Source organism: Ochotona curzoniae, unplaced genomic scaffold (assembly GCF_017591425.1).
Source record: "Ochotona curzoniae isolate NIBS_2020 unplaced genomic scaffold, NIBS_Ocur_1.0 contig_1274, whole genome shotgun sequence".
NCBI classification, from domain to species: domain Eukaryota; kingdom Metazoa; phylum Chordata; class Mammalia; order Lagomorpha; family Ochotonidae; genus Ochotona; species Ochotona curzoniae.
In genome coordinates, this window is record NW_024465023.1 from 16,404,910 (window position 1) to 16,431,491 (window position 26,582).

At 38.2% G+C, this 26,582-nt stretch overlaps 1 protein-coding gene across 1 annotated transcript; it reads left to right on the forward strand.

The window, feature by feature from the left end:
- The first annotated feature begins 274 nt into the window (after nt 1-274).
- On the forward strand, nt 275-9,905 carry DYNLT3 (dynein light chain Tctex-type 3). Its single transcript, XM_040999989.1, has 5 exons — nt 275-410; nt 2,473-2,514; nt 6,693-6,816; nt 7,715-7,792; nt 8,113-9,905. The coding sequence occupies exons 1-5, from the start codon at nt 381-383 to the stop codon at nt 8,187-8,189; spliced, it is 351 nt and encodes a 116-aa protein (XP_040855923.1). The 5' UTR covers nt 275-380; the 3' UTR covers nt 8,190-9,905.
- The last annotated feature ends 16,677 nt before the right edge of the window (nt 9,906-26,582 follow it).

A 26,582-nucleotide genomic window follows, 5' to 3' on the forward strand; every position in this document is an offset into this window, starting at 1 on the left:
AAAAACGAAAGTGGCGTGTTTACTATACTTATTTACTGGTTAATGCGGCAGGAGCGGGTCTAAACAGAGTGACAACAGGTTAGGCCCCACTGCTATTACTTCTAGTTCTTTACCACAAATCCCTCGTTTCCAGAAGAGACTGCGAGAAACAGACGCCGGTTTCAACAGCTGAGGTCACTGGGCCTGTTCACTCCCCTCCAGCAGTCGCGCCCGCGACCTGAGCCCGCCCTACGTTCGCGGCAGAATGACGACACAGAGGCGGGGCCTACGTGGCGGAAGGCGCCGGAGCATAAAAGGGGCGGGGCCTCCCAGGAAGCCAGTGCGCGGCCGCGGAGCTGGAGCGGGCTGTCGCTCCGCCCCCTGTTCGAGTCGGCGCCACCATGGAGGAGTACCACCGCCACTGCGACGAGGTACCGCCCCTCGGCTGCTTGCGAAAGCCCCCCGCCCGCCCCTGTGCTTCTGGGCCGTGGGTGCTAGCGGGATGGTCTCCACGCGCGGGATGGGCCGCGACAGTTGGGGTGCAGCGTCCACTGAGCTCGGGTGCTTTTCACTTAGCTGGGCGTCAATCCCGCCGGTGCTGGTCGTCTTATTTGGAGGTCCTGAGGATGGACTCAAGGCCACGGTGGCTGGGGCGACCAGAAGCGCTTAGGGCAAACCGTGGGATCGGGACCCGGAGGGAGGGTGTAGGGGGAGGCTGAACTGGAATGTGTGGGACGGGCATCGGGTGGTGGGCTCCACCCATCCGCCGGGCCGACCTTGGAAACCGGTCTTTCCCTCTGCTTGCTGGGCTCCTAGGAGTTCCCAGAGCAGGTGCTGCAGCCCCACAACTCAGGTGCGGTGACCACCTCCCTCCACCCCCTCCCCCACCTCCTGAGAACACTACCTGGACTGTCTGGAAGGAGGTGCTTTCTGCACTCAGGGCTTTTGCTTACTGACTCAGGTTTTTCTAGCCCTCAGCAGACCCCTGGTGATGGTAGTAATGTTTTTGTTCCAGACGCGACTCTAACAAACCCATGGTGTTTTACACTTGTCCCGTGTTATAATTGCCAAGAGCAGCTGATGCTCGATTTGAACCCAGGCCTCTGATTAGACAGCTAAGGTCTTCCTTCATTGTAAACACTAGGAGGATGAGGCCTACTGCATCCCACATGAACTTGTCACAGCTTGCAGAAGAATAAACAAAGCTGCTTTCTGTCCACTGGTAGCCACCGGTTAAAGGTGCAGGAAAATGCAAGTAGGCTCTTACTGTGCATACATTATTAGATCCTGAAAGGGGCTTGTGGTGTGGTGGCAATCGAGGATGTAGGCTTCTGCAGATGGCTGTCGTATAGGGAGGCTTGCATCCTTACAGATCTCGGGGAAAAGCATTCTAAATTTAGAACTAAAGATTTGCACAGGAATTCCTGGCTAGCCCCCATCAGGCATATTCCACAGTAATGTCTTACAGAAGTTCTTTTGTGCAGAACTTCCTACATATGTATAATTTTACAAGAAAGTGATATGTATTGCCATGGCCACCTTGTACAGCCAGATTATTAGATGTCTTTCCATGTTGAATTGAAATGAGTATCGTTTGATTCATAGGTCAGTTTTTAAAGCATATGAGGCCCTGATTTTAACAAAATGACAATGGGAGCAAGTTTTGAAATCTCTTCTCGTAACATTGCTGAATATTTAGTGCAGTCTTTGTTGTTGGAGAATTTTTGCGAGGCAGTTAAATTACTTGAGAAATTTTAGATACTGAACACAATTTCAAAATTGGCTTGTTTCACTAAATTTTAAGTTATATAATAGTTTCTACAAACATCGTGATGACACAAAACATATCAGAACATCTTTGTGGGAACCATCCGTGTGCTACCTGAAGTGTCTTGGTTGAGGTTTGGGTCTTACCACGTGACCTAGTACTGTACTCTAGGACGTCTGGATGGCATTGATCGTTGCTTGTTAGTTCAGGATTCCACAGAAGTACTCCAAGGAAAAGACAAACTTGTCAGACTCATTTATACTCTTAAAATGGTATTCATTGCTAGTGATCAAGTATTTTCTTAAGCTTTGAATCAGGAAAGCCACTGCTTCGCAATGCCAATTTTAGAAATTGAAAATAATCTATTAAGTATTCTCTTCTTTTGGATCCCCTTTATTCTCCCACTTAGCTGAAACTCTTCCCTGCTTATTTCCTGACCTTTACAACACAATGGTCTCACTAGAACAAAGCACTTTTCAAAAAAGATGCAGTTGTCCTGCTGTGCCCCGGAACTAATGAATCAAAACCTGTAGTGAGGTAGATGGGGAAAGCATTCTGTATTTTGAAGTGTTCAGAAAAGTACTGGCAGCTTCGCTTAGCTGTGGAGTTTCCTGTGCCGGCACCTGTCTAGATGAGCCAAGGGTATTCTGGGTAACAACATAGTTGCAAAAAAAAAAAAATGGAAATCTGTGTTGAAAACCACTTTGTCCTTTGTTTTCCTTTAGGTTGGCTTCAATGCCGATGAAGCTCACAATATTGTCAAAGAGGTGAGTTATAAGTTTTGTTTTCTTATAGCTCATGGAATTAATGGAAAAAAATTTTTCTTTGCTTAATGGAAATTTTCAAAAGCTGTGTTTTGACTTTTAGTATAAAATTAGCTGGCTCTTAAAACACTAGTATTTTAAATATTTATTCGTTAACTCTTCATCGGATGCTTCCACATTTTTGTTGTATGCTATTAGCCATTTAGGGCATATTCTTAAAGAGGAACTTAAGAACCTTTCTCATGCAGAAACCTGATTCACTGTTTTCTGAAATTAATGCTGCGTCTTTGAATAAAGTAACTTCTATATTAGTAAGCCAAACATTATTTTAATTAATTATTTTAATAAACACGTGTCTATAAGTATATACATACATACATATTTTATATTGCAAAGTGTATATACACGTAATTTGGGATCATACTTAAAGGAGTTTGTGAAAAAAACAGAATTAAAATATAGGTTTATTTTGTTGCAAAAAGTTCTGAGACCCATGCATATGAAGAATCATTAAAAAGTTTATTAAAAAGTGTATGAGAAAATTATGCATGAATTTCAAATTTTCTGCAGCAAAATAATCTTTTAATTGTATCTTACACAGACTTGTTAACCTATTGTCATGTATGTCTATTTCATTAAATATAAAAGTATTAAAAAAGTATGAAAGTTCTATAAATATGTGCCCTTGGACATTGCATACTTTTAGCCCAATCTAATTGGACAAATAGCTCCTTTTAGATACTAAAAGGTATGGTAGGTCAAAATCTTAAGAAAAATATCTGAAACATGGAATCTGGTCCTCCTCCCATGAGGCAAACGGAAGTTGTTCCTGGTAACCAGCTGAGGCTGAAGGACTCTAATTATTGTCATGATGTCACATATAGACTTCACTTGTGGGTAAGGTGTTTGTGAACACATTCATGGTTCTGGGTCATCTTTAACTGCCAAATCTCAGGGGAACAAGCTGAGTTGGTCCAGCAGGCAGGCGTAGATTATGGCTGTGGCTGTGGCTGTTTAGGATCTGTGCCCTTGCAGATCATGATTATGAAAAGCCTGTCCATGAAGAGTTCTACCCTCTGACACGGTTCACGTCATCAGTGCCACCTGAGCAAGTGCCTGCCTGGAGACACCGAGGCAAGAGCCCCACAGGATCTCATTCAGATCTGACCTCGTACAGCCAGGATTAACTGAAGTTGCACGAGGATTTACAGGGGCACCTGATAATTGTACCATATTTTTCTAGGTCAAAATCATACATTAGAACAACATAAGCCAAGAGAATTTAATTTAAAAAAAAAAAACCAGAATGCCAATATGTTTTAATACCTTGATAATGTGAAAGCACACAAGAGGGAAATTGGGAGCTGAAAGGGGGGGTGGAGGTAACCAGAAGGAAAAAAGTGATAATAGTCTCATGTGTCAAGAGGGGTTGTCCTTAGCTAATGGAACAGGAAAGTGTGCTGGAGTTTGGGATCCCCTTAAATAAGGTTTTCTTCCTCACTCAGGTTCTAAACTAAAGAAAAAGTCAAAAGAATCACTAGAAAGAGAATAAAATTCTCCTTTATTACTGATTGAAAAACTAGGATTGTAGTTGTGGCTTGTTTTGCTAAATCCCTCTCCAGTATGTGATTGGGTTAGCAGAAAAATGCAGTTGCCTACACTGGTGCTTTTTGGTTGTCTGAGTGGACAAGAAAGGAGAAACAAGTCCAGGGTGTTTGGTAGAGTGCCTCTTCCAGATAAGAATGGCACAACAATGGTTGTCACTCAGGTGCTGGTTAGCTCACTGCATCTCTGCGGACAAGAGACCGGGAATGTTAAGAAAAAGTTCTACCTGTAGAGTGAAACATTAGGGATTGAAAAGAAACATGTTCCTAACATATTCTTATAATGAAATAAAAATGGTGAATTCACTGTTTGGGGGCAAGTGGGTAGAAGATAAGTGCATGGTGATCTCAAGGAAGCAAATTTTCATCTATTATACAGGAGTTCTGTGGATGTGGTCTATGACCTGTGCATTAAGAAATTGTGATATAAACAATATTTGGAGACACATATAAAAATGTGGAAAATGAAAATGGGCAGTTGTACAGTAAAGATGTTTTTCTTTGGGGAAATTGGACTGACTGCAAAAAATGAAAGGGTGGGGAAGGAGCGCCTTTTTTTTTCATTCTAAGTTCTTTCGTTCTGTCAAGTTTTTAAAACTATATAGTTTTTAAAATTAGAACATTCAGGCTTTTTAATCTGAAATAGTTTTGGTTAGCAGTGCCTAGAAATCCATTTACATTTTTAGTTCTTAATTAAAAATATTTTAACATTGTACGTGCTTACAGGACAACATATGGTGTTTTGATATGTATATATATTGTGTAATGTTCAAGTAGAGTATATTACCTATTTGCTCAAATCTTCAATATTTCCTTATGCTAAAAACTTATAAAACATGTTTTAAAGTCTTTTCATCGCTTTAATATTTTAAATTTGATCTATATAGCTGAACACAGTTAATATATTTTACAATACAGATTTAGAAGCATAGTGATACTTCCCACCTCCCCCTGCCATGTTCCCCAATGACCCTCCTCCTTCCTTATTTTTTTCTAACTTATTCCCATGGCATGAAAATTCCACTTCACAATAACAGTCTTAATATTCCATTAGGTAAAGAATTCAACTAAGAAAATAGCAAGTAGGAGAAAGAAAACACTGTTCCCCAAGAGTAGTCAGAGGCTTTAAGCTCTAATTAGATCTCAAAATATTAGTCTTCCTCATGTAGATAACAATGTTTGTACTCTGTGTATTAATTACCACAAATCAGGGAAAATATAAATTTTTCTTTTGCGGACTGAGTTTTTCAGTAAGCATGATGGTTTCTGGTTACATACATTTTTGGCAAAAGACAGGATTTCATTCTTTTTTATGGTTGAGTGGTATTCCATAGCGTATCTATACCATCCAGTGATGGACGTCTGTGTCGATGCCCTATCTTAGCTATTATGGTTTGAGTTACAATAAACATAGGTGTATAAATAACTCTCTTTTATACTTATTTCATTTCTTATGAGTAAATTCCCAAGATTGGGATTGCTGGGTCATATGATAGATCTGTTTTCAGATCTCTGAGGAGTCTCCAAACTGTCCTCCATAATGGTTATATTAGTTTATGTTCCCAACAATACTGGATTAGGGTATGGTTTTCTCTTTTTGTTATTACAGATAAATACTTATTGTTTTAATATCTGTAACCATGCTACTGTGCACTAGAACCCCAGAATTCTTTGTAGGCATAACTTAGTACCTGTTAATCAGTCTTCACCCTTCATCTATCTGCCATTTTCATAGTAACCACCATTATGCATAGTAAGAATGAGATTATTATTGTTGTATGGTAGAATTATGTTTTTAGATTAGTTCCATTGTATGTTTCTGGCATCTGAGCCTTAGTTTAAAACCAAGCTGTTTCACTGCCATTCATTAGCCAGTCAACATTAATCCCTTGTAATCCCCCACCCCAAATCCTTTCGTGGCATACTTTATCACCCAGGAATGGCTTTTTTTCTGTTAACAGATGTTCGAGTTCTTTCATTGGTGTATCTGCTATATTAAGTCTTTTGGAACAAAGTCCATGGCATTTTTACCTTAATATGACCCATGTTATCTTAGAAAATGACAGTGCATTTGCAAATGTTTTGAGAACTCTTAATACTCTATTTTTAATGCTTATTAATTTATTTGAAACATGGAGCTACAGATTTGAAACATGGAGCTGCAGAGACGAGGGGCAACAGAGAAAGAGAGATTCTGCTGATTCACTCCCCAAATGGCTGCACTGATTTAGCTAGGTCAGGCCAAAAGTCAGTCAGTCACCCCTGTGGGTGGCAGGGGACCATGAATGTGTTCCACCTTTCGGTGCTTTCTCAGGCACAGTAGAAGGGAGCTGAAGCAGAAGTGGATCAGCCAGCAATCTACTGGTGCTCAAATGGGGTGTCAGCATCACAGGCAATGTTTTAACCCAGTTTACCAGCACTTGAAAAATGAAACACTTGGAGACAGTATATTATAATTAGCAGGTGTATATTTTTTAAAATGTCTCATTGGATAATGCATATGGTTTGTGTTTTGAATACATTTTTGTAACAATTTGTATAAAATTCTCTCGAACTAATTCTGCTGTCCTCAATTAGTGTGTAGATGGAGTTTTGGGAGGTGAGGACTATAATCAGAACAACATCAATCAGTGGACGGCAAGCATAGTGGAACAATCCTTGGCACATTTGGTTAAGTTGGGAAAAGCATACAAATACATTGGTAAGTATCAGTGTCCCTCCACTCACCTTTGTCTTTGTGATTTTGAGTTATTAAGACATACGACTAATAAACTCTCAAGTTGGATACTAATAAAATATGAAGAACTTTGGCCATATTCAGACAAAGATAATATAAATAATATCTAAAAAATGCAAATTGTCCATTATGAAAAAATAGTTTGATCTCCTTGTCCTTAGTAGTACACCCATTTGCATAATTTTCTTTTTATTGAAACTCCTCCTGCCCTGTTGTCTTTCTTTCTGTAGCCCCATGCCTCTTTGTAGGTGGATGGTGATATTCCACACTGTGACTGTCAAGTGGATTGTTGCTGTGTTTAAATTCTGTTCTCATCACAAAGCACAGAATTAAACTCAGAATTTTCCTGTAGTGCAATCACCGATAGTTATAGCAGTGATACACAAACCAACCACACCCCATGGATTTAAAATTGTCATGATGGACAATCAAAATGAGAGACTTTCTTTTAAGGTTTTTATAGTTCATTATTTCAAAAGTAGAGTTGCAAAAAGGAGGGCAGGGGACAGGGAAGGAGAAACCAAACAACTGAAACAGCCAGGGCTGGACCTGGCCAAAGCCAGGAAGCTAGAACTCCATCTGGGTTTCCCATGTAGGTGGCAGGGGCCCAAGCACTTGAGCCATTTTCTGATGCTTTCCCAGGCACATCAAAAGGGAGCTAGATCAGAAGTGGAACAGCCATGATTTGAACCGGAATTCCGCAACACTGTCCCCCCCATCTCCTTTTTTTTTTTTTTTAATTTGCTTGCTGAATTCATTGTTTTCCTTTTTCCCCCCCAGCTTTTAGAGCTCTGAACTCACACTTCAGTATTGGCTCACTTTCCCTTGTCTGTAAGTGACCTCACTGTGACTTTATTTGTAGTGACCTGTGCCGTGGTCCAGAGGAGTGCGTATGGCTTTCATACCGCCAGTTCATGCTTTTGGGATACTACATCTGATGGTAAGAGACTTAAGGCTGACTCACACAAAATTGAGTTTCTAGATCAAATAATACACTTTTTATCAAATACTCATTAAATCTGGTTAAAGTCTTTATCAACAAAATTGCTTTGTACTTAGATCTAAGTATGTCTTTTGACCAGTATGAAATATGAAGAGTTAAATGATGTAAGGAAATAAGATATTAAAACCTATGAAATGAATTTATATAGAATATATCATATACACATATATTCTATTTATAGATGTATATTCTTTATATATTACATGGTGATTCTGATGTTTTCATGGCATTTCAAGGTTTTGTGTGTATATTTTCAGGAACGTGTACTGTAAGATGGGAGAACCGAACCATGAACTGCATTGTCAACGTTTTTGCAATTGCAATTGTCCTGTAACTGACTAACAGTGCTGGTCTAAAAAAGCCATTAACTTAAAAATTTGTCAGTGTATCCTTTCTGGAGTGCGTCATAGTTACCTGCAAATATGCTAGATGACAAGATGTGCAATAAGCTTCAGCTATCAGCAAAAACTGAATATTAAAAGCAAGCTATCTCATAGTATGTTGGCAGATTATATATTCTATACAGTTTAATTTAGATAGGGAAAGTTGAATGTTAGTAAAATATATAAATGCAGAAATGCAGCATGACATGAGTATCTAATTTTACATTTATACCAGCTTTTCACTAACATTACTATGTAAGTAAAGAGAAGGAAAAATCCACTCTCTGTAAAGGATATAAGGCAGTGTTCTTTGATTTAGAGAGCCTACCAGGGATAAATGTAAGCACAAAAATGCTGCAAGGATAGAAGTGGGGAAAAGAATGCCAAGTCACTAACACCTCTGAGTTTCTTTTATTTATTCCCCTTAATTGCTCAGTGTTTAGTGAGAAGTAATTCTCTTTTATTTCTCTCAACTAATACTATATAACCAAATATGGTTAACCTGTTTATTCTGAGAATTGATAAATCAACTTTTTCTTATTTCAAATTAAACTAAGGATAAATTAAATCTGTGACTAAAATTTCCTGGGTAAGCAAAATTAGTTACCGTGTAGGATGAGCAGTATTATGACTCAAGTCACTCCGTTAGAATTCATTCATTCAATGCAGAACAAAAATATATAGAAAGCCTATTATGAACCAATTTCTCATGTAGGCATTGCAATTATCAAGTGCTGTTCAAATGCTAAGCTCATTTTGGAAACTTATGTGGGAGAACTAACATCTTTATTTTGAGGAAATGAAGTTTCTTAACACAAAAGCAAAATGGTGAATTTGGTTATCTGTGTAGAAGTAAACAAAATGAAATGCACTTAATGATGAAAAAAATTATAGAAATAATTTTAAGAGTTGCTTATAGCAAGTTAAAATGCATAAAATAAGCAACTCTTAGGTAAAGGCCTTATTAGTAGTCTTAAATATACAAGTAGCCCATTTTATTGCTTCAGTTGCAATCTTCTATAAATAACACTAAATGAATATGTGGGGTTCAACTGAGTGGAATAAAGTATAAATTAAAAGCATACAATCATTAGTAGGTTACCTATTATCTCAGGTCTTAGGGATTGTAATTAATTTTCTTAATAAAATTCAAGAGAGAAAATTAGGGTACATAGCTGGCAACCAAATGTGAAGTTAATCTGCTGTTTTACCTTGAAAACAAAATCAATTTTCTGTGTTTCCTTTGCTAAACACATACACAGAAAGGAATCATGATTCCTTGAATTTGGGAGAAAATGAAAAGCTTAAGATTGGTGTTAATTATTAAAGCAGTGTTCTTGTAGGAGTAAAGTGTGCGTATTTGATATTTTGCTGAATAATGGTAATTGTTCAGTGAAGAAAAAAATTTAGAAAATGTAAGGATAGGGTTTAATGCAGTGATCTATGTTATTGAGCTCATAAAAAATTCTCAGTCATTACCTTCATGTTATTTATGCTGCTGGCTTTCGTGCCCTTTAAAATCATAATGGTGACCAAAATATCTGTGCAGTTAAGGTTTGTTTTTAATTATTGTTGAAGCCTGGTTTTTTTTTTTAAATGAAACCAGACTCTGAGCTTGCTGTTTGTTTATAGTGAAAATATAATAAAGATTATCTTCTTGCACTGAACTTTTGCTTGTGGGTGATCATTTCAGTATAAAAGGAGGCATTGCGGTTTATCTAAGAAATTATAAATGAGAAAAATGGGGAACAAAGATAAATATTGAATCACAGATTTATTCGCAGAGTAAATACCATTAGAATAACAACCTAAACCCAGTGTTATAATCAATAGCTTCTATTTCTTATTAGTATATCATTTTAATAGGAGATTTTATTTAAAAGTCAGTGTAAAATATATTTGAAGCTTTTTATTAGCCTATGATGATTATTTTATGGAATGAGTTTTCCCCTACTTACTAGATAGGGGGAATGTTAAAATAGAATTGTTACTGTTTTGTTTTGTTTTTTAATTAACATCTTTAAGTGTGTGAGATTAGGGTATTCAAAAGTAACTACTAAGTTGGCTTTTTAAACCTGTAATTTTATGCTTATAAAGTACCAATACACTCCCTAAATGATGGCAACATCTCATTACATTTTCTCTAGTAAAACGTACTTTTCTGCTTTTCTCTCAAAGTTGGGTGTTACTAATTATGAGTCACTGAATGTATTTTCACCACCTACATTGTTTAAAGTGATCTTCGGAGCCGCACTCACAATAAAGAACTATTTATAATGCAAAAAATAATAAGAAAAGGGATCTCCAGATGTTTAGGATTATGTTTTCTGAAACTGTAAAAATTGTTGTCTTGATAAGATTTTTTAATAGCAGAGAAAAAATTTATATAGCAGAGAAATTAGTCTTTCTTAGCAGCTATCAAGGCAAAGTTTGAGAGATGAACTGAAAATTTCACCTATATAGTAGAATTTAATCAAGGAGAATTTGTTTCATAATCCAGAAGGTAGAGCTATATATATAGATTCCAATATCTAGTGATTCCATAAAGTAAACCTTTGCACATTTATGAAATATGTGAAATTCTCTATAAAGGATGTAAAGCATGTATCCCATATAGGATTTACAAGGCAGTCATCAATATGCACTAATCTAAGTGGTCCAGGAGATTCTAGCCCGCCCACTTTGTGTAATTGCAAATCATTTGATTCTCACTGCTGGCCCCACTTCCTGTCACTCCATTCCATCCTTGGATATGTAAAATACATCAATAATCTAATCAATAGACCCTAATGGCTTCATAAAGTATGTCTTCCCAATATGCTCTCCAAAGGTCTCAGGGATAAAGTTGTATAGACGCTATACTAACAGCACCACTAGTATGATATGTATCTTCTACACAGTAGACAAAATATCTTAACTGGAACCCTTACAACCTAGTTGTAAAGAAGACAATATCATGTATTTCCCCTGATTCATGGTAACTAAAATACCAAGCACAAAACAGTGTAATATATGTATATATAAGCAAAGTTGACATTTTGAGATTTGGTTATTGCTTATAGCCCTCGTCTATATTCCTAAGGAATAATGGTTTCTCTACTTAGTACTTGTTGAATTCTTTATTTAGTGGCAGATTAAGCTTGCTGTTACAAAGCAAATTGGCTAATAATCCCCTATGAGGTCAGGAGACACCTCAGTGGCAGCATGATGGACTTGGGAAAATTCAGGGAAGACACCCATTGTAAGACTGGAGGGGAGAATGGTGGGGAAGGGAGGATACAGTGCCTATTAAACAGTGTCATAAAAAATAAAAGTAAAATTTAGAAAATCAACTAAAAAAAGAGTTCTTTGAATCTGTTCTGATTCCAAGAGCTACCTGACTAGAATTGTAAATAAAAGGCAATTGAGGTCGCTCAAGAAAAAAAAAAAAAAAGCAAAAGCAAATTGAGAGCATATTCTTGCAGAAATTAAAAGCAAAAATAAAAAGGGGGATCCGAGGCTATAGCCTACGGGCTAAATCCTCATCTTGCACACACCAGCATCCCATATGGGTGCTAGTTCTTGTCCTAGCTGCTCCACTTCCCATCCAGCTCCCTGCTTGTGGCCTGGGAAAGCAGCAGGGGATGGCCCAAAGCCTTGGGACTGTGCACTCGCATGGGAGACCTGAAAGGAGCTTCTGGCTCCTGGCTCCAGATCTGCTCAGTTCTGGCTGTTGCGGCCACTTGGGGAGTGAACCACTGGATGGAAGATCTTCCTGTGCTTTTCTCTGTAAATCTGGCTTTTCAATAAAAATAAATCTTTAAAAAAAGATATAAGAAAGGAGACGGGAGGATGGGAATGAGGAAGGGAGGGTAGATTAGAATGTATCATTCCTAAAAATGTATATATGAAATCATTCTTAAAAATGTATATATGAAATACATAAGATTTTATTCTCCGTATAATTTTTTTAAAAGACAAATACAGTGGAAAGTTACTAGCTAGCTCCATCCCAGCCATAGCAGGGAATTCCATTACTGTGGTCACCCAAGGTTAAATAGTCAACCTTATGCTAGAGCATGTATCTTTATTTTATTGAATATTTTATCTGTTTAGATTCATTTTCCTATATGTCATTGTCTTGGTTCATTTGGGCTTCTCTTTACAGAATACAACACACTGGGTAACTTAGACACAACTGAAGTTTATTATTAAAGTTCTGGCAGGCAGGAAGTAAAAAATCCAAGCTGGCAAATCTGGAATCTATTGAAGACCCACTTCCTGGTCCATACATGGCACCATCTCTCCCTGTTCTTACTATGGTAGAGGGGACAAGGCAGTTCTCTGGAGCATCTTTTATAAGGACATTAATCCCATTTTTGAAGTTTCTTGATCTGATCACCTCTCCAAAGCCCTACCTTCTGATATCACAGTAATGATTAGGTTTCAAAGCATGCATATGGGAACAAGCAAATATTTATTTGTACCATAGGAGCCAGCTTCAAGCCATTTCTCACTTGAAATATTTCAACCTAGTTTTCTCAAGAAGAGTTTAATATTATTTGAATAGTGCTTAGTTTTATTTAAGTAAATGCATGTCTATACACACTAAATATTGTATATTACTATCACGTACTTACTAGTATTATCACTTCATCCCCTTATAACACATAATGGAGAACTGCCCATGAAAGTTATTAGATTATGACATGTATTGATCTTTTTGAAATCTTTAGTTTTGTATGATAGGATTTTGATATGGGTTAGGCAATGTAAATTAACATAGCTTTCACAGTTAAACTCAAAGAATACCACCTGAAAATAATTAGAATGGAGTAGTGGGTCTTAATAATTTAATTTAGTGAAACATTTCCTGTAAAGGATCAAATATAAATAGGAGGGGATTTTTTTTTAAAGTTCATGGGAAATGTATATCATGAAAAATGCATGGATTTCAAATTTTTTGTGCTAAAGCATCTTTAAGATCTTTTTCTGTATCCTGTTGGAGTGCCCTCATATTTGAGGCTTTGCAGACATTTGCAATTATTTAATTATATTGCTTTATTGTGAAAGCAACCATCAATAATAAATACGTGGGTTGAGACCATGTTCTAATAAAACTTTATTAAAAGAGATGGCAGATTGACCTGAGCTCCCCGACCCCTGGAACAAAGTAAGAACTGTCCTATTTTAAAAGATGATTATCTTCATTATCAATTAACTATTTTTACTGTTATAAACAGTGTAACAGAAAGCACTGTTATTAAGGAATTTATTAAAACATTTGATTCTCAGAGTCATAGTAAATATATAACACAATTTCCATAGTCTGATGTTAATGTGGTTAATATAAAGTGAACAGTTTCAGTGTAGTTCATAGATACAATCCTAATAATAAAAATTCCTTCCTCTTTTGCTTGTCTTTTTTATCTTTTTTTTTTTTTTTTACTTAAAAAATTTTTTTTATTGGAAAAGCAGAGTTAACAGAGAGAGGAGAGACAGGGATCATCCATCTACTCCTTTACTCCTCAAATGACCGCAACAGCCTGACCGAGACTGGTCTCAAGGAAGTAACCAGGAGCATCTTCTGGGTCTTCCATGTGGGTGCAGAGGCCCAAGGACTTGGCACAGCCTCTGCTTCTTTCCCAGGCCATTAGCAGGGAGGTGATCAGAAGAGGAGAAGCCAGGACTCAAACTAGTGCCCATATAGGATACTGGCACTACAATGTGATATAGCCACCATGCCAGCCCCTATTTTTTTTAAATTTTTGAGCTAACATTTTTAATTTATAGTCAAAGAATGAATATTCCACTAAATGTGAAGCTCAAGTAAAAAAGACTAATTCTGTAGATATATAGGCAAAGGAATAAACAATTTTCAAGTGAGAATATGACCACTCACATTCAGTAAATTTTAACATAATCACAAAATGTATTTTAAGCATTGCTTTGAAAAAGATACTAAGTGTTTAATTGGAGGAATACTAATACACACAAAGCCATTTTGATATTTATTTTTAATTTTATCTCTGATAGAACATGTGGTATTTGTCTTTCTGGGTCCAGCTTATTTCACTTAACATGATGTCCTCCAGTTCTGCCCATTTTGATGCCAATAGTATACCTGATTAGTTTTCCATTGTGTGTAGGCGTGCGTGTCATAGTTTCTTTATCCAATCATTTGATAATGTTCACGTTGGTTGATTCATTGTGAACAGTGCCGCTGTGGTGGTACAAGGATGTCTTTGATATGTGTTCTTGTCTTTTGGATATATACCCAGAGGTAGAACTGCTGGATCATATGGCAGGCATACTTCTAGTTTTTGAAGAAATCTCCATACTGTTTTCCACAGTAGCTTCAATAATTTATACTTCTGCCACGCTTGCTCCCCATCCTTGGCAACATTTGTCATCCTCTATCTTGTGGATTAACAGCTCCTTTGCAAGAGTTGAGGCAGCGTTCTGACATGCATCTGCTTGATGACTAGAAATATTGAGCAGCTTTGTTCATATGTTTTCTGGCCATTTGTATTTCTTTTGAGAATTATTTTAAGCTTTTTACTATTTACATTGAGTCTTTATTTCAATTTTAGTTTGTTTTGGTCTGTAGTTGGAAGTGTAAGCATCTTTTGTTTTTCTAGTTAAGAAGTCCAGTGCCATATACTGAATAACTCCCTTTTTCCCTTGCTTGGTTAGGATTTTATTTCTATCACATACCCCCTTCACATATATGGGTCTGAATCTGATTTTGAGCTCTCTTTTCTCTTCCAGTTGTCTATACCAGTGAAGCACTCTGAATGATTATAATGTTATAATAATTATGATTCTTGCAATATGTGATCTGCACCATTGTTCTGGTCTGCCAGATTTGCCTGGACCATTCTTTGACCTTTGCTATTTTGTGTGAATTTTGGAATTAATTTTTCTATTGATAGCTGTATAATTTTTAAATTAATTGATTAAGGTTCCATTAAGTTTGCTTATGTAGAGAGAATAAGCAATTTTATTTATTGGGTTGTCCTATCAGTGGTCATAATATTGTTTTCCCCTTATTTGTTTTTAAAATATTTTTCTATGGCATCTTTTAATTTTTTGTGTAAAGACATCACATCTTTGTCTCTAGATGTCTTAACAGCTTTTGTTTACTGTTTGAGTGGATTTTTACTGTTACATTTTCAATTTATCACTACTGGCATATTGCTACTGGCATATTGCTTTTTGTATGTTGACCTGTTTGGAAACCCTACTCAATTAATTCATCTCTACATCTTCTTTTTTTGTAAGCCACTGTACATTCTGCCAATAAGTTTTCAAGTTTTCCAGTCATTGATAAAATTTCTGATAGCACATTGAGTAGTAATGGAAATTGTGGCCATTTTTATCTTTGGCAGTGCTTTTCAATGGTCATCTGTATGTGTAATATTTGCCATAGGTTTTACTAGATAAAAAGTTTTCTTTTACTCTTGTGATATAAGTTTTAAAAATCATTTTCAGCATCTTGCATTAAACTACTCGGAATATTTTCAACATGTAAATATAATCAACTCTCCCAACTTTGTGTTGTCAGTTGCACCGTGTCAGACATACACAGGCCATATCAAAATTCTCAACAGCCAGGCCCAGCGCAATAGCATAGTGGTTAAAGTCCTCACCTTGCACATGCCAGGATCCCATATGGTCACCAGTTCTAATCCCGACGGTCTTGCTTCCCATCCAGCCCCCTGCTTGTGGCCTGGGAAAAAAATTGAGGAAGGCCCCAAAGCCTTGGAAACCTGCACCCGCGTGGGAGACCCGGTTCCTGGCTTCGGATTGGCTCAGCTCCAGCCGTTGCGGTCAATTGGGGAGTGAACCATCAGACGAAAGATTTTCCTCTCTGTCTCTTCTCCTCTCTGTATATCTGCCTTTCCAAAAGAAAAAAAATTCTCAACAACCCTGACTGGCTAGATTTGTTTTTAATATGTGAATATGTACTTGCATACTTGCATCAGTTACAAGGGAAAAGTCTTAAGTTATTTGAATGTATCCCACTGTGTAAATGGAAATTCTGATCAAACTCTCCAACATTTTCAAAAATAGTATTTTCAGATTGACCTATATCTTGCAGATCCTTATCCGTAAGACGCATATTTTCTACAAGATGCAGTAGGGGCTGTTTATACACTGTTTCTAGAAGATTTTGGTACCATATACTATTCACATATTTTTGTTTTATACATATCTGCACTAACGATATCACTGATTTATTTTTCAAAGAAAATGCTGTTGATGTTTGTTTTTTAATTCATTATATTCATTATTAAATATTTCCATACGTCTTTCATAAGTCTTATTTTTAATGATTTCTTATTTATTGAAAAGAACTTGTAACACAGGGAGAGAGATCTTCCATCTACTAGGTCGCTGTGCAGATGAGCACTGTGCAGATCTGGGGCTAGATCAGGCAGAAGGCAGGATGCAGGGACTTCAGCACATTCATGACAGGGACCCAAACAGTTGGCCATCTTTCATTTCTTTCTCAGGCACATTAGCAGGAAACTGGATTGGAAGCAGAGAAGCCAGTATTCAAACCAGGGCTCATATGGGATCCTAGTGTTGCAGGTGGTAGCTTAAGCTGCTATAATACAGTGCTGATCTCATAATGAAATTTTAAATTATGTGTGATTAACACATGTTTTCCATTTTTTTATTAATTACATTGCATTATGTGACACAGTTTTATAGGCACTGGGATTCCCCCCACCCCTCCCCTAACCCTCCCCCCATGGTGGATTCCTCCACCTTGATGCATTGCCACAGTTCAAGTGCAGTTGAGATTCTTTCATTGCAAGCATATACCAAGCATAAGGTCCAGCATCTTATTGTCCAGAAAAGTTCAACGGCTTCTTGGGGAGACCATCTGTGATCTGAAGGTAGAGCCGGCAGAGTATCATCCCAATCAATTAAAAGCCCCGACATTACATCAGCAATTTATAACATTATGGAATTGATTGACATAGTATTGAGTAACCAATATGTTTAAAAGAAAAAAGAAAGAAAAGGAAAAAATGCAAGTTCTTAACTACATCCTGTGCCTTCTTCACTGACATTTCAATTTTAGTTTATATACAACCGGGTTTTATACACCTTAAAAAGGTTGTAGATTATTATTCAGCTGTCTTGTGTCTATTTTCATTATAGTATTTAGGATTTTATAGCATTGTAGCATAATTTTGCTGAAATACATGTATTTCATGTTATATATGCAGTAATGGGTGGTAGTTGTTACTTATATAGTTAGGATTGTTTCAATTAATTCATTTGAAAGCACAGAAATCAGACAAATTTCACATTTTGATTTATTCCTGTTGTCTAATGCTGTTTTTCTATAATAACTTCACCTGTGTCCTGCTGTTAGTTGATTTTATCCTTAGCCCAACTGTAGTCATTGTGGAGGGAAAAAATGGTTATCTTTTTACCATTATCAAAAAGTGACCATTATCCAAAAGTGACCAAAGTAGATCCAGCCTTCATGTTCATATATTTTGTTTTGGTTTATGGTTTTAAATATTTTACTTTTTAATTTTATCATTATAAAGACAGCGAAATGTCAGGAGATCTAGGTTTCTACCATCCCCCCCCATCCCACCCAACCCCCGCCATTGATTGGCTAATCTGATCAGATAACTGTGCTTGTTCCACCAATAAGCAATAGACAATGGGAAGCAAATAAAATCAGCTGACTTCTGAACTAAAGGCCAAGACCGTATGTCTTGGTATTGCTACCATTTTTGCAGCCTAAATTTTGTAAATTAAAAACTTATAATAAGACTAATCTATAAATTATTAGCATGCTCCTTTTGGAGGGCAATTTGATAGCATCTGTCCAATTTTTACATGTGCAGGCGACGTGAGAGAGGAGGTTGGGAAACTCCTCTGTCATGACACAGTCCTTGCAGGTGAGCACAAAAGGCAAAGCAAGGAGTAGCCCAGACTAGGCCAGATTACAGTACCTGCCAGGCATACTTGTGGGTCAGGTCTGAAGACAGGCCAATCTGGGCCAGTTCATAACACCCACTAGCAGATCTGAGAACTAGGAAGGACAGGCAGGGTCAGGCCGCAACACCAGCCGGTTCACATTAGAGCCAGGACTGGGAGCTGGCTGGGCCGAGCTAGGTTGCATCACTCACCAGCATGAGCTGGAATTGGGTGCAGACCACGCTGGGCCAGGTTACAGCACCTACCGGCAAATGCCAAAATGAGGTGGGGCATGCCAGACTGGGCCATAGTACCTGCCAGCACATGTGAGACCGGAAGTTGGGGGATTGCATGCCCATTAGGGGGACTGTGGGGGGGTCTTCCCTGCTGAGCCACTGCTCCCACTGGTGAGTATGAAAATTGGGATGGGGGTAAACCAGACTAGGCAGGGTTACAAACTCCATTGGCCTGCATGTGAACTGGGTTTCGGGGAGAGCCAGACTGGGCTAACTGGTTGTACTCACTGATGCATACAGGAACAAGAGTAAGTGCAGGCTGGTTGGGCTTTTCTACAGTATCAGCTGCCAAGTGCTGGAACTGGGAGCAAATTCTGTCAAGCTTGACAACAAAACCACCTAGAAAGTGCAGGATCCAGGAATGGGAGGAGGACCAACAGGGAATCTAGGCACCTCTCTGATGGGCTGCAACTCCCACTGGTTAGCATGAGAACCAGCGCTGGTGGAGGGCCTGGAGAGATGGGCGGTGGCACTTGCCAGCATGAGTGTGTAAAATATAAAAATATATAAGTCTTCTCAGATTGTTCTGTTTGGCTTAGGAACTTTTTCATGTCAGTGAATATAGCCAGCCTCCTTGTTGAGTTTAACAATTATGTAGTATCCTATGGTATGGATAAGCTCTCATTTATTCATTTTTCTTCTTCTGGAACATTTGGATTCTTTACCATGTTCCCATGTTCTGTTTTTACCAGCACTTCTGGTATGTGTTTGTGCACAAATGTTGTGTATATTTGTATGTATGAATGAATGCTTCTCTAAACCACTGTAGAAGTAAATGTGTTGGGTTATGGCATCGCACTGTTTATGTCTCCATCCATATTTCTTCTATAAGTTAAAAATCACATTTTTGATATGAGGAAAAATACCCAAGTCTTGAAAACAGCAAGGTTCCCTCCCATGTACAAATAAAAATACATACATGTAATGTTGAAGAGATCCCATGCCAGCCCTTACAATTATCATTCTAAAATGGAATAAAATAGTGAATCACAGCATATTGCCCCACAAAAAATGAAAAAAAAATCATACAACAAAGGATTTGCTCCTTTGGCATGCTCAGGCTATTACATCTGCTCTGCTTGTTATTTCTAATTTCGTGTGTGTGTGTGTGTGTGTTGCTAAGTTAGTGTTACCTAGCACTGTGACAGGGTTTCTTTTGAGTGACTCTCCTGGAGCACAGCAGTTGCTGTGGAGGTAGGAGGGAGCTATGTCTGCTTAAGACACATCGTGCAGTTGGAATCCCTGGAGCACTTGACTGGCAGGTCTACCATGCCAAGATGCCATATGGTTTGCTTTATGTTGAAGTATATAACGTCACGAGAAGTACTGTTCATTGGAGTCATTTTCATTGATGCCCACTTTTACCTGCCTGCTGTCAGCAACAGCACTTGTCAGGATGTAAGAAAGCCTGCGTTTTCATCTTGGTTCTACCTATAATTACCTGTGTAAGTTAGAATAATCATTATACCTTTCTGAGCTGTATTTAGTTCACCTAAATATAGATTAGGTCTCTTTTAACTTTGATGTTATGGAGTAAAAAAAATCTAAACCGGGAACCTTACTTCTGTGCTTCACATGTCAAATGCATCTTGCATCTAACAAATATTTCATGCTAATAAAATCCTTTGTGTCTTCCCACAACTTTTCTGATGCTCTCACTTCCTTGATATTTATAGGACTTGACAGAACTAGATGGAACAAAAAGAAAACCCAGCGCTTTACAGTGGTACCAAGCAAGGAAATAACTTCATGCTTGAAGCTTGGCCACAGAGAACCTGAAGCTGGAGTGACCAAACAACCCTGAACACTGGCCTAGGCCAGAAGTGTTTGCAACAGAGAGCCATATTCTTCTTCACATCGGCATATAGGACATTCCTTGTGAGCGAACTAGACTCTACATGTGGTCATTGCAAATTCCTAGATTCTACTTCTGAGGATTCAGGAAAGCGTCAGAGTAGGGTTTCAGAAACTTCTGTTATGCTACCACTTTGGCTAATTATAATAGTAGCCCATAGATTCAGTCCTTGAGGTGCTGAATCAAAGTCAGAGGGCGAGCAGGGAGATAGCTGGAATTTTCCTTATCCTTGGGTACCTGGCATGCATGTCAGAGTAAGAGTCATTCTCGTAGAGAGTCAGTTATGTCAGGAAGTCCCTACGCAGCTCAAGTGGTAAGGTTTCTGGCCATACAAATTCAGGAATGGAATATGTATTGTTAAGCAGAGGTCAGAATCACACAGTGAAAAATCCAAGTAGGGGTATATGTGTCCAGCAAGTGAAAATCTGAAGTAGGAATCTTAGAGGTGCCCAGGCTCATGGACTTCAGGAAGTGGAGTGGCAGAGGCTCATCGTGAAGTCACACACTCCTAGAGTTGGAGAGACTAGTCGCGGACAAATGTAGCTGCCAAAGGATTATCTTCCATTCACTTGGTCTTTTGTGATGCTAAATTCAGCCAAGTAAGGGAGCATGGGAAATGTGGGGAGGTAACACTTGGGTAGCACACTGACATCATTGGCATAAGCTTTGAAAGCCAATACCTTGAAATTTTTGTTATGGTGTTTCATCTTTAAGGAATTTACATTCTTGTGCAGTGTAGCTCTTCTGCCACTAGGGGACAGAGAATACTTTTGATTATGTACTCAAATGGAGGATCCGAAGTTAAGGCTCTGTCTGAGATTCAGAACACAAATTGTCTCTCGCTTTGACTCCCTCTACCCAAACATACAGTCAGAGGAAGCTATTTTTTTTCCCTGTAAAGCATATCCCTTTGTTACTATAACCACGTTTCCCAAGCCCCTGAATATATGAAGAAAAAAAAGCCAATCTTCTCTGGTTTGTAATAGCTTTCTCTGTGTGTCAGAGAAATTAGCAAAATCTTAATTCTTCCTGTTTCTTTTGAAGTCTTCTTTGTGCCTCATTTGTGCTCTGCAGTAACCTTGCTCAGACCCCATCTTCTTAGCTTCCCTGCTGCTCCAGTATCTGGGGATGGGCAACAACCACCTCATATCATCCCAGGGTAAAAAGTAAAGAGCAAAATGTTTATTTCTGGGAGCACATATTCCTGTAGGGAGACAGATAATATTTCCAAATAGTAATAAATGCTGTATAGATATATTAAGAAATAATTCAGAGGATGGGTAGTAGAAAGTGTTTTGGATGGGATTGTCAGAAAAAAAGTCATGAAAATGCCATTTCAGCTCCAACATGAAGGAGTTGAGAACGTCATACAAACATGTTTGAGAAGAACATTCTAGGCAAGAGAAACCATAAATTTGAAGATCTTGGTGTGAGGACATTTGAGGTACAAGATGGCCAGTGTGGCTGCTACTCAGAAAGCGACAGAGTTGGGAGATAAATACATGACAAGGAACCTGGTCATATCGAATCATGTCTTTAGGTCTGCAGCACTCAGGGTTTTTACCAGAAATGTGACATGGGGACCATGGCTGCCGTGAGAAGTGGGATAAGCACTGACCAATGTCAGATCTGGTAAATGTTTTGAAGGTCAGGAATGATAAGATTTGATAATGAGTTTCAGGTGGTACATGCAAGAAAGAAGAGTCAAAAATAGGTTCAAATCTTAAGACCAAGAAAATAATTACTATTTGCTGGCGTTCAACTCTGAGATAGAAAGTGAAGTAAGAATAAACCTAGAATAGCGACAAGGTGGGAAGGTCGGGCTCTGAGGCCAAGTGAAAAAATTTTGCTAGGAGGAGGAAGTAATTATTTCCTTCCAGCTGCAGCTGTGCCTGTACTTGCACCTGCTTCCCAGTCTCACTGACATCTGTGAGTTTTCTGCCATATTGGACACTTGCTGGGTTGAGAAAGAATCTTCCCCTTTAGAAGATGTTAGAGCCCAGTTTCTTGGTGCTGTACTAGATACAACACAAATGAACTCTCATCCTGCATTGAGAGAAAAGGGACCCACTACTCAGTTCCATATTGCAAAACCACTTCTCCACTCCACCCTGTTCAGCTTTTGGAGTATTCTGTAAGAGTGCTTGCAGGTACTGATTTCCTTTCAGGTACTATTTTCCAACTAGCATACTGGCTGGTGTGCAGCATCTACCTTCACTGTCTCACACAGCAACTAGGACATCAAACAACACTGCCCCTTCCCCGTGATGGTTACACCCCTGCCTCTAATCCATGCAGATATCACACGAACTCCAGAATTCACAGTAGCTCTAGAACTGGAAATCATTGAACTAGATTTTTAAATTATGCTTTAAGCGTTTTCTGGAGAAAATAGAACTACTGAAGTATGTGCAGGCTATTGTCACACAGTTTTAACTATTTAACATCATGTCCTAATTTCGATCTGATACACTGTCACAATTATGATTTCAAGCTTGAAATTACCATTCTCTTCCAAAATCAGTTTTATTTTTTTAAACTAAGACTCCTAGATGCACTGAACCCAATGAATTTTAGCATCTCCACTCATTTACCTTGATCCTACACCAATAGTCCATGAAGTTATTTGGGTAAGTTTGAAAGGAAATACACCGTTCAGATACAAATCCTAATTGCATTATTTCTTAGATGTTTGCCACTGGGGAAATTGCTTGATTTCTCTAAGCCTCAGTTTCATTGCCTGAAAAACAGAGATAATAGTTATTGTGAATTTCAATAAGAGGAAATATTTCAGGTTCTTAGCATGTTACTAGAAGCAAGGAGGTGGAGGCAACCTTAGCCTGGGTCCTAGAGAAGGAAGATGTTGAATAGAGCCCCACCTCCAGCCAATATGTAACCATTACAAAAGAGCACTAAGTAACTTGGATTAGGTTAAACAAGGAGATGTGGAGGTTCGTTGTTGCAGCATCACCTGACCCTGACTGCCAAGAAGATATTGATATTGGAAATAAGGCATACCACAACAAATCATACGATAAATGCCTTTGACCTAGTGGTCACTTGGTAGGTGGTTGAGAAACTGATATTGAAGGCTGAAAAGGTAAAGATCCCTGCTGTGCAAAGGCAAAGCATTTGTTATGTACAGCGCCTGTCATTCCTTGGGAAGAAAATCATGTGTGTATTAAATGTGTCGATCCTGGGTAAAGAAAGCAAAATGTGATGCTAGCACTGTGCTGCTTGCTAACTGAGAATTGAATGTCTTGTTAGTAGAAATAACAAACACCCTGAGTATCAAACTTTGAGCTTAATGCTGGGACCAGATGGGAGGGCTTGGAGGTTGTCAGCTTTAGGCAAGGACTTGAGTATGTTTTATATACAGAAATTATTATGAACTAGGTCTGTTCTTCAAAAGTACCCAGTTAGCATCTAGGCATATGGTGGGGCAATTCATTCCAGCTTCCTTGATATTAGGAGTAAATTCAGGAATTGAAGAAATGAAGCCAAAGAAGCAAACATAAAATCATGAGGTTTTCACTAAGCCATTTTAATGTCAAGAAACTGTAGCAACAGTGCACTTTTATTATTTTTACATATATAAATATTTTTAAATTATCTTATGATGTAATTCCCCAGGCTCTGGGATCTCCCTTACACCCTCCCAAAACCTCCTCCCTTCCCCACTGATTCCTCCATATTTTTACAGTAGTATAATCCTTCATAAACAGTCGTAAGTCTATCATTCTTCTATTTAGGTATATCCTAACATCGTAGATATGGACAATGGCAGAGTCCAGCATCTTGTTATCAAGATAGATCTAATAGTTTCATTGGGAGTCCATCTTTGATTTGGAAATAGAGATGCATGTTGCATTGTATCTTCACATCTGTATATGGATAGTCTCTATTACACAATTACTATACACCCCCCCTTAAATGAAAAGCCATAAAAGAAAATAATCAACAACAGGAATAAAAGTAGAACATTTACAATGACATGAAGTTAAACAACACACTACTGAATGACCAATGTGTCGTTGAAGAAATGGAAAAGAAAAACCAGGACACTTCTGAAGGCTTCTGAAATTGAGCTGGCCTAAGATGTGTTGACCAGAAATCTACTCCACACTAAAACTGAGAAGAGAATACTAATTTGTATACAATGCCTCTGTGCAAATCAGATTACATATAAGCTGATCAAAAAATTCAGCAACAACAAAACAGGATGAGTGGGAGTTCACATTTATGCAAACCAAAATTTATTTTATTTCCTTAGATATCATTTCAATTCTTTGATGGTTATATTTGTATGCCTTTCCTTTTTTTTAAGATCCATTTTATTTATTTGAAATACAGAGTGTGTGTGTGTGTGTGTGTGAGAGAGAGAGAGAGAGAGAGAGAGAGGTCGCTATCTGCTGGTTCACTCCCCAAATAGCTGCAATAGCCAGGGCTGTCAGGCCAAAGCCAGCAGCCAGGAACTTCTTTCCAGGTCTCCCACGAGGGCACAGGAGGCCAAGTACCTGGGCCATCCTCCGCTGCTTTCCCAGATGCAATAGCAGGGAGCGCAATCAGAAGTGGAGCACCTGGAACATGAACTGATGCCCATATGGAATACCAGTGCTGTGAGAAATAGCTTAACCCACTATACCACAGCATCAGCCACTTACTAGACCTTTCTTTTTCTTCTTCTTCAAAAAAAGGGATTTATTTTTATTTTTAATTGCAAAGTCAGATATACAGAGAGGAGGAGAGACAGAGAGGAAGATCTTCCATCTGATGATTCACTCCCTAAGCAGCCACAATGACCGGAACTGAGCTGATCCGAAGCTAGGAGCCAGGAGCCTCCTCTGGTTCTCCCACACAGGTGCAGGGTCCCAAGGCTGTGGGCTGTCCTTGACTGCTTTCCCAGGCCATAAGCAGGGAGGTGGATGGGAAGCAGGGCAGCCGAGATTAGAACTGGCACCATATGGGATCCTGGGTGCATGCAAGGTTAAGACTCTAGCCACTGGGCTAGTGCATCGGGCCCTCTATACCTTTTCTATGCACAAATACTGACTTTAAAAAATAATGGGAACAGATCTGAGCATATAATATTTTCAAAAATCATGGAAAATGAGTATCATGGAGTTTAGAATTTTGCAACAAAAGCTTATCTTTTTAATAAATTATTTTATGATGCAGTTGTATAGGCTCAGGGAAGCTCATCTTTTTAATTGTTTTTCATAAAATACCTTTTGAAGTCCACTCATACTGGTGTGCAAATGCACTATGATTTATTGATGGAGAATTAGTATATTTCCAATGCTGCAATATCCTTGCATAAATCCATAGTAGGAGTAAAGCCTCTTTTCAAATTGAGGCTTGAACAGCATATGGATCTCTTCATTTTTCTCTAATATTTCTCTGTTTAAGCATCTTCTATAATGCAGAAGAAAATTTAATTTGCAGTATTTTAGGATTATATGCATCCATAGAATTTGGGTCACAGGTCCAGAATCTTTCACAAGCCAAGAAGATTGAATCCTTTAGATGGAGGGTTACTTAGCCATATTCTTTATGACATCTTGTATCTTTTAGATACTCCTGTATCATATATACATATATGAAATTATATATATATACATGAAATTATTTCTGTGAAAGTGTCCAATCTCATTTCTACTTCCACATATGGAATATTCCTTTTCTCGCTTAGATCTTGTGCCTTTATCTTATTGTCAAGATTGAAAACTACCTTCTATTTCTTAACCATAGCTAAGTCTTCTGTAATTTTCTATTACCTAATTATAAAATTAGGAAGCAAATAAACACTAACATTATTATCACACATTGTTTACTGTAACTGGTGAGCTAGGATTTCCCCCTCCTCTTTAGATGTAGTATTGTTACTATACCATAAAAATCATCTGCCTGCAGTGATAATTGAATGAATTCTCATTGTTGTTTTCTTTTTTTCTCACAAAATGCTTTTGCCATACATATGTCCAAGTCATTCCAAATTCACTCTCACTTTATTTTTTTTTTTAGTTCCATCACATTCTTTTATTTCCTGGAGATCTTATTGGAGCACACACTCCTCCTGCTTCTGACATAGCTCGTCTCAAAGCAGACTGTGGAATCATAACTCTGGGACATTTCTCCCTCTGCTTGCTAAGGCTAAAAATCATTGTTGTCTGGGTCTCATTTCCTTGCTTGTTTTAGAGTGCTTCTTCATTTTTCAAAAGTATATCTCAAGTGACTTCTCAAGAAACAATTACGGAAAT

What these genes read in the sequence shown, in the direction of transcription:
- DYNLT3 (XM_040999989.1), top strand. Translation starts at nt 381, where the DNA reads ATGGAGGAGTACCACCGCCACTGCGACGAG. An exon ending in CTCACAATATTGTCAAAGAG is followed by an intron (nt 2,515 to 6,692) that starts GTGAGTTATAAG and finishes GTCCTCAATTAG; the next exon opens with TGTGTAGATGGAGTTTTGGG. An exon ending in TTGGGATACTACATCTGATG is followed by an intron (nt 7,793 to 8,112) that starts GTAAGAGACTTA and finishes GTATATTTTCAG; the next exon opens with GAACGTGTACTGTAAGATGG.